We start from the raw sequence: 9,109 nt of genomic DNA on the forward strand, positions 1-9,109 counted from the left end.
ATTGTCAGTGAAGTTTTACCTACTTATATAAATGGTTATCATTTTATAGATTCCATCATGTTACTGACAGGTATCGTCTGCATCGCCGGTTACCGTGGTTAAAATCGGTCATGTGAAGAGTATATTAGTCAATCATAGACGTGTCCTCAAATGTGCCACGACTATTCCAGCCACCTGCACATCGTGTCACACACAGCTAGTCACAACAACAAAGGAGAATGACATGTCAAAAGATGTGGTCACCGTCCTGCCTTTAGGCTGCGCTTATATTTGTGTGCCTTTTTATTTATGCCTCTTAATGTGTGCATACTGTATGTATGTATGTATGTATGTATGTATATATATATATATGTGTGTGTATATATATATATATATATATATATATGTGTGTGTATGTGTATATATATATATATATATATATATATATATATATATGCGTCTGATTATGTATATATGTGGGTGTACAGATGTGTATGTATATCTTTTTTTATATAGTTTTATTCTTACTCCTTTAGATTGTAAGAAACAGCATTTCGATCTCCCTGTCTGTATCACACAAACAGAAGATTGACAATAAAGTTGAGTTTGACTAATTATTAAGTTGTATCCATTTAAAATGTTTTGGATAGTTGTATGATATGGACCCCAGCACCTCCACCCCCCGGTCCTGGCAGCTACTCACCAGCCTCCACCACATGGTCCATGGTGGGGAACCGTTTGAACACGGCGGTGCTGACGGAGCGGAGGATGAGCAGGGCCGACAGACTGGCATAACGCATCATGGTGCGTCTCAGCAGGCGGCCCCGCTCGTCGCTGCCCTGGAGCCCCCCCGACAGGACGCACATGAGCCGGTCAGGGAGTGGGATGCTGGTGTATTGGCTCCACCAGCGGTTCACCACCAGGGTCACATAGAAACCTGCACACAGCGATGGAGAAGAGACACAGGGGGTTATTCTGAATAATTCTAGAAATACTTTGTTAAGAGGACAGTTCTCCAGGGGCCTCAGGGGCCCCAAGCAATATATAGGAAATGTGTGCTTGACTGTTACATAATTTCTGCTATGGAGCCCAACCGATACATGATACTGATTCTCATTATATACTTTACACTAGGGCTGCAAATAAAGATACTTTCCACAATTTAGTAATCAGCCAATTATTTTCTAGACTAATTCATTGTTGGTCTACAAAATGTCAATACAGTCAACATGTACATCCCTCTCAAAGTCCAAGGTGGGGTTTATCAATGTCTTATTTTGATTTTCACTTTGATATGATATAATATTCCCATTCAGATTATTGCCCATTATGTGGAAATGTGTCTTTCTTACAAAATACAAAGACACTCAGTTTACAAACAACATACAGTTAATACACAATACACAATACATTTTTTGTATCTACAGTAGTCTAAAAGTGGCTCATTTGCAGTCAGTTAAAGTGCTGAGTGTATTGTTATTCCACTGGCTTGTAGTCCAATACATTTATTCCATGAAAAGTCACTTAATACTATTTGAATAGCTTAATACTAAAGATTAATCTATGAGAAAAATAGTTTTTTTTAGTCATTTTTTTCTGACAAATTAATCAGTCGACCACTCAACAAAGCTCTACTGTATGTAAGCCTTAGGAAGTATTTTAGTATATATTAAAGAAACGCTTAAAGTACAAAGCAGAAAATCCACTTTCAATTCAGTAAAAGTGGTGGTTGCAAAGGATATTTTAATAGATTTTCTTTGCTCTCCATAGTTAAACTATTCACAATCCTTTAAAGCTCAAAATGAGTCAGATAATCAATATTTTTGTTATTTGGCTGTATTTATACCTCCATTGCAATAACTCAACATATATTCTGAGGTCTACAGCTGAAAGTCCTTAACATAGAAACCAAAAAAAAGTTGTTGCGTACATTTCTGACCCCATCCTGTTTTATTTAGCAAAAATACTTCTGAGTCAAACATCAAAGACGCGGACAACACACAGAACAAAGGTCTGGGACATACAGATAAATACTGTCCCATCTATTGTTATCCCAAAGTGGATAAGAACATGACAAGTACTCACCCAGAACAAAGGACATGGGGATGAGGCTGGCGTAGTGGTTGCAATAAATTGCCAGCTTCTCAAAGTACCTCTTCTGATCATCATACAGGACAAATCTAAAAGAGTAACAGTGATACAAAGTCATTTTAAATCAAAGCAGTGATGTTCCCTTAAGTTGTTCTCGCTCTGTCTCACCTGTATGTGATGCTGATGGCGGTGTACATGGCAAAGAAAGCCAGGAACTCTTTATACAACACCTTGTAGATGCTGCCCTTCCAGGCCAGCAGCAGCTTGGAGAAGCCACAGAAACGGGCATTTGCAACTCTGGCTGTGTATGTGACAGTCATTGGTGGCAGCAAATGTCAAGGTCTTCAATAAAAGAGCTGCATGGAAGAAAAGACTCCTGCTATGAGGCCAAGGACAGATCAAACCTAAACAACTCTCTTAGTCATTTCACAGATTAAGTGAATTCCAATAGGATACAAAATACCCTTATTTCTATTTCGTCTTGGAAGAATATCTCCTTACCTTGTGAAGTGTTATTCTTGATGAATGTGTCCAATTGCTCAGCGCATCTCTGTGCGTAATTGGCACCGGTGGAGAAGTGAATTCACATGTTCACTTAACGGTATAGTGTTCTCTGCGCTCGCCAGTGGAGTTTTTTTCCCCGAAGAGCTCATAACCCTGATGTCCCCTGGCGTCAGCTCGGTTAACTCGCGGCTCGGTCGGCTGCATGGCAGTAATCCCCGAGCCTCCTCGGTGCGCCCAGTGGTCAGTGCGCCCCGGGGTAAATCCCCCAAACCAGGAGGAGGAGGAGCTCGTTAGCGCGGCCCCCGACCGGGACGCGCGGCTCGGTGATGGACCGCAAGCGACAGGCCGCAGCGCCGGGGCCACGGAGCGGACAGCACCGGGGAGTTATGAAACAGCAGCCAGTGGACCGCATAACTGTCGTGTGAAGTGATATGAAAACAACAAGCAATTTCAATGGCTACAGGTTTATCATTATGGTTGAATATCCAGACAAAGTGTATACATTTCTTACAGTAAACAAGTTGTGTAAAAAAAAAGAAGTCTTCCTGCCTTTAAACTTCTTTGTTTTCATGCTGGAAAAATAATCCATGTGGGCTTTAATAATCCCACTTGTTAGCAATCCAATTTCCCACCAGGACATGTTTTTCAAAAGGACATCATTTATTATGACTCCTAATAACTTTGGATGTTTTGAACAGAGCTGTGCCTGTGGTGCTCGTTGCCTTATGTGTGTGACATATTGGACTCTATTGTTTGTTTATTTTGATTTATTTTATGTAAAGTGACTTTGAACCCCTCAGGCGCCATTCAAATATGTATAGTTAATGCTTATAAGGGATATTTTGTATCCTTCTCATAGAAGGAGGTCTCTCCTGATTTGCTGTGTTATCTGAGGCGTCATGCTGCCATTAAATAAGCACTGTGCAGGTCTAAATAAACGACAAAAGGCTCTCGTCTGATGCAAGTTAGTTTTAATTAACACTCGCAGTATAATTTAAAGAAAAAAATCTTTAGAAAACAGATTGACTCAAAAGCATTCAGTGACAGAAAGAGGGCCATTTCCTTTAGGAACTTGTTGGAAGTATCGGGCGAGCCAATCACAGTCCAGGAGCCAATCACAGGGCAGAGGTGCTTTGATTCTTCTTAAACTACTCGCCATTCATCTGTTCCACAACTGATCAAGCAACATTCAATATATTTATATTAACAATGCACTAATAAGGCTACTAATGTAATAGTGTTCCCATAAAGTCCATGGACACAAAATGTTTGCTGAGCATTGTATGGGGTGATGCTGTGACACTCTTTTTGGCTTCCAGTCAAATAAACATCAAGAGTCTTTTCACATTTAGAATTTAAATCTCATAAGATCTGGTGCTGCTCCAACAACAGAGGCCTCAAATATGTAACATTAAGACTGTCCAGTTCAAACAATGACATGGCCATATATGGATACTGATCTCCAAACTTGACTTGATTCAAAATCCCATCAACATTAGGTTACAGCAAGGTCTAATGATTTGACACATGGTAAAATAAACACTTCGGATTGCTCTGCCTTTCTTTATTACAATAACATTTTTTTTTAAGGAGATAGAATATTTTTTCATTATAGAGTGGTGCAGAAATGAGTCCTAAATCCCAGAAATGTGTTTGCATATTAGAATTACCGGTTCTCTCGTCTCTAAGTCAAGTGGGTTAGATGTCTACATCGGTTAGAGGTCTGTGGTTAATACCAGCCAAAGAAATGTTTACTTTTTTTAAGACGTTAAATACGTCAGTAGAAACCCCACTCGTGGATGTTTAAATCTTCTATTTGTCATGAAAAAATGACAGTGACCACATAAGACTACTAAATGTCATCACGCTGAACATTAGCCCCCCCTTAGCGTAGCATTTGTGAGAGGAAATCATGGGAACTAAATGCAGTTCATTCATAGCAACATTAGCTTTTTACTTCTGCTGATTGCACTTCCACTTCAAAAACCATAAAGCAGTGTTAATATGGGGTGATTATCCTGCTTAACAAAACGTGTTAAGTAACAAAAACTTGTGTTTGTCAAAGATCTCATTTCTAGAATATTCCGAAAAAGAAAATATAAAAACCCCTTTGCTTTTTGTCGAGGGACCACCTTTAATTCTTACTTCTGGGTTGTCCTAAACAAAGACGTCATCACTGAACCACTCTACTGTCCTGCTACACACCCTGAATCTTTAGATATTTTGATGTAAATTCCAGAAGAATTTGCATGAAATTTGAGTCCAAAGTCAAACTGGGGAACACACACAGCCACCGAAACCACACAGAATAAACAAGGCATAAACATTGAGCGCCTGAAAGCTGTTTTATCCTGGAACAAAGGGCTCCATCACTGGGAACACTCAAGGTGATGGAGGAGGAAGGGAAGTTTTAGAGAGAAAGTTAAATGCTTTAAGTAAGAATGCCACAAGGCAGATATGAAGGAAGGAGAAGTGAGAGGTAAGGCAGCACAAATATGGGCCGTCTTACCTCTCCAACAATATTTCAGGTTATGTGTGTTTGTGATTTTGTGAGCGCGAGTGTCCTGCTGTAGCAGTGATTTGCTTTTGGTTGACAGACTTTGAGGGGATCAATTGGTGGCTGTTGCTGCAGGGTTTGAGGCTGGATAGGTGTGGTCTGTAAAGGTGTGGTCTGGTGGCGGGGGGGGGTGGTGGGGGCAGCAGCAAAGGAGTCCTGCAGAAAGGAGATCACTTGTTCGGGGGTGTTTGTAGGGATCCAGAAGTTGCCTGAGATGAACGTGTTGACCTTTCTCGGCTCCTCTGACTCGTGTGGCAGCAGCGTAACTCATGATTATGTGGAAACTCGTAAAGATCCTCCATCCTGGAGGGGGAGGGCAACCCGTTAACAAACCTTTAAGCCTAGAGTCACAACCCCCAAAAATCCATGTCGTGCTTCACGTACCTGGTCTAAATACTTGGACTGTATTTATGACGGGCTTCACACAATTTTGCAGCGGCCCTCTCGCTTCGGGGAAAACAAGTTGGTTGACGAAGATGTGTGCGTCGTCGATCGCGGCATTGGCCAGCTCCTGGATCAGCCGCTCCCGTCCCTCATAACAGGGAGAGGAAATTCAGCGATACACACACAGATGAAGGTGGTCTGTTCCTGATGGATGTGGGGAAGAAACAAAGGGTGGACGAAACAACACAGAATCTTAAACTAACCCTAGGTTTCGTATTTTTTTTTCATAAATTTAGGATGTTTGTATAACGCCTAAAGCAGACACCCTTCTGTTCTCTTGTTCTAACTATTTTCGGTTTAGATTGCGGAATAAGTGGTGCAGGAACGAGTCTCAAAACACCGGAACTGAGTTAGCATTTACCACTACCGGTTCCCGTCGTCTCAGAGTCGATGGGATTTCTCGCGATAGGATTCTGGAAAATAGCTCGAAAAAGGTCAGCGGGTGACACAATTCTACGCAAAATGTTCTACGACATTAAATACATCAGCAGTAACACCCCACTGAGTGATTTTGAAGAGTTACGTGCTGAAAAACGATGGTTGGTTAACAGGTGGGACTGAATAGGACAGGAATTCGTCAGGACGTTGCTATCATTACCGAACGAACGTAAACACTCCCGCTAAGTTGTTTTGCGCTGTTCTGCTTGAAACAAAATACCTGTGCTCTTGCACAGTTTTTACCATTATTTTATAGCTCTTAAAAATCTCCTATGGAGAAACTCCCATTGCTTTTGTCGAGGGAAACCCATGCGCAGCTTACTTCCGGGTGTCCGGGTCGGCCTACAAAAATACGTCATCCCTGCACCAGCTCTATAGAACACAAACCATTTTCCACTTTATGTTTTACGACCCAGTGCTAAATGAGACTACTAACGCATCACACGCGTACTAGCCACCTTTAGCTTACGGTGTGGTGGTATCGTACCGCGTTAGCTTTTTAACTTCTGGCATTCCATTTTCGTGAAAATTAAAAACCTGGTTTTACCTGGTTGTGATTATTCTGCTCACAAAATGTGTAAGTACATGTGTGTGCCAAAGATCTTATTTTATGAGTTTTTCGAAATCCACTAATAAATTCCTCATTGGCTTCTTTTGCCCACGGCCCCTAAAGAATGGCTAAACTTCCGGGTCAGTCAATAAAAAACATACAGCACTTGTTTAGAAATTAAGAGACCCACAGCAAAATTATCCGGTTATCTGGTTTTACTATTTATAAGTGTTTTTTTATTTTATTCTTTAACCGTTAAGACACAGACCCGAAGCCCGTTGCGCCGCCCGGCAAGGGTCTTAACAGGTTTTTTTACAGCCCACTGTGTCTCAGGGCTTCTAATATTTCTAAAACTATGATGGTGCTCATACCCTCATAACGGGAAGAAACTCAGCTAACTGATGAACGAACCATTTTACCAAAACAAAGCACAAGTCCTCACAAGAAGGGCTAAATGAGCCCTGAGCGAAACATGCTAACGCACGTTAGCACAAAACTCTAGGTAATAAATCGATCGCTATACTTATCGATCTGCACAAACAGAGCTTAGCTAACATGCCTGAGATTCCACATATTGGACGAACTATAAGTATCATCACTGAGCGATAGAATCGAGACAGGACAGGGGAAGCAAATACACAACACGTAAGCTTTAGGAGCAAAACCGGAGAATATATCCAACCCTTTAGCTGTTATTCCTGATCAAAAGTTGTGTTTCAATGGCATTAAAACCGAGAAACGCGGCTTTTTTTCCTAAATCTCTCCTAAAAAAACGGTCAATTTAACCGTTGTTTTGCATCCAATCTTGATAGCAGGGACTCTATAAGGGATGGGAATTTGAAAAGCAAAGTATATTCGAATATCGTCGACCCCCCAAAAAAACGGTTAACCGAAATGTACATATTCTATAAAGAAAAAATTGGGTAAAAAAAAGTAAAAATATTTTTTTCAATAACTTTGGAAATAAATACTATACATGTTCAAATAAGTATAGAACCAAGTCGAATTTGTCAAATGTATTGAACGGGTTATAACAGTTTGGACGCTATAGGCCTACAGCTTTCATGTGCGGAGGCGATTCCAAGCCAGCCAGCTGCAGAGAAGACCCTCTCAGCCTGGAACGGAGGTTGCGGGTAATCAGCAAGGTATGCTGGCTAAGGGGGTCAAAAACAGATTTAGTCAGTGCCACCATTGTGCAAGTCTCCCCACTCTAAAAAGATGAGAGGCCTGTAATTTTCTACCTGACGGTATCCCACCTCAACTATGAAGACAGAATGAGAAAAAGAAAAAAAACCAGAAAAATCACATTGTCTGATTTTTTAAAAGAATTTATCTTGCAACATTATGGTGGAAAATAAGTATTGGTCCCACCTACCAACAAACAAGAATTTCTGGCTCTCAGCAGACCTGTAACTTCTTCTTAAGAGCGCCTATTCTGTCGCTCCACGTTCTGTTAACTGTATTTACTGGCAGCCTGTTTGAACTTTATCAGTATAAAAGACAACCTTTTCCACAAAAACCTCACACCCTGCCAAACTCCAGCCTAATGGTCCAAGACCAAGAGAAGCTGTCACAAGGATACCAGACATTGTAGACCTGGCACCAGGCTGGGAACTGAATCTGGCAAACAGGTAAGCAGCTTGGTGTGAAGAAATCAACCTGCTCGTGAGCAACTTATTAGAAAAAATGGAGGAGACATACAAAGCACCACTGAATAATCTCCTCGAATCTGGGGCTGCCACGGCAAGACCTTCTCACGCCCGTGGGGTCAAAAATGAAGTCACAAGAACCGGTGAGGCAAAAAATCGTAGAACCCACAACGGGGGGCGAGCCTAATGCAACTGACCTTGGCAGAGAGCTGGGAGCGCCAAAGTCAAACGAAAAGGACTACGAAGCGCATCCTATAACCCACTACGTCCCGCAGCGCGCGGCTCCAACCTGGGCCGTGCCACCACGGTCGTGCCTGCCTCAGCAGCACCGCCACTGCATCAGCGCGTTGAAGTTTGCAACACAGGCGGCGAGCACTTTAGATGCACACCACACAACCGCACCTTGGGGAGATGTACTACCCCCCCCCCCTGGTTCTGAGACCACGACTTTTGGTAAAACTCACTAACGTGTTTGGAGCAGGACTGCTTGAGTTAAAGCTCCAGACAACCTACTATAACCTGGTGACATGGACCGAGGGAAACCATCCATGCTGTTGGGGCTGTTTTTCTGCAAGGGACCAGAAAGACGACTGATCCGTGTAAGGAAGAATCGTGGGGCCATGTTACCCCCCTGGAATTATTTGAGTGACCTCCTTCCACAGCAGAAGAGGCCATCTCGAGACGCAACATGGCTGGGAGCTCTCTTCGCCATGACAATGATCCCACACACCCGCGCGCGCAACGACAACACAGGCAGTGGTTTCGTACAGCAACCCATCTTTCAAGGTTTTCCTGCGAGCCGTCCGCCACTAATTGGACAACGCTTTTTGGCGAGGGAGTGAAAGCGTGTTGCAAGGCGCAGCCAAACCAACAAATTCACTCCGCTCAAGAGGAATC

General features: G+C 42.4%; 2 protein-coding genes across 2 annotated transcripts in view; both read right to left on the reverse strand.

Annotated features, from left to right (window-relative positions):
- Positions 1-9,109, reverse strand: part of rnf144aa (ring finger protein 144aa) — a 49,442-nt gene that overhangs the window by 27,002 nt on the left and 13,331 nt on the right. The window lies entirely within an intron of this gene.
- Positions 652-2,447, reverse strand: LOC104945531 (bestrophin-2-like). The gene is made up of 3 exons (XM_010771221.1): positions 2,239-2,447; positions 2,065-2,159; positions 652-916 (listed from the first exon to the last, which is right to left on the reverse strand). Exons 1-3 carry the CDS (start codon positions 2,388-2,390, stop codon positions 675-677), a joined length of 489 nt encoding a protein of 162 aa, XP_010769523.1. The 5' UTR covers positions 2,391-2,447; the 3' UTR covers positions 652-674.

The sequence above is a fragment of the Notothenia coriiceps genome, unplaced genomic scaffold, assembly GCF_000735185.1.
Source record: "Notothenia coriiceps isolate Sejong01 unplaced genomic scaffold, NC01 NC01_scaffold00009695, whole genome shotgun sequence".
NCBI lineage: Eukaryota > Metazoa > Chordata > Actinopteri > Perciformes > Nototheniidae > Notothenia > Notothenia coriiceps.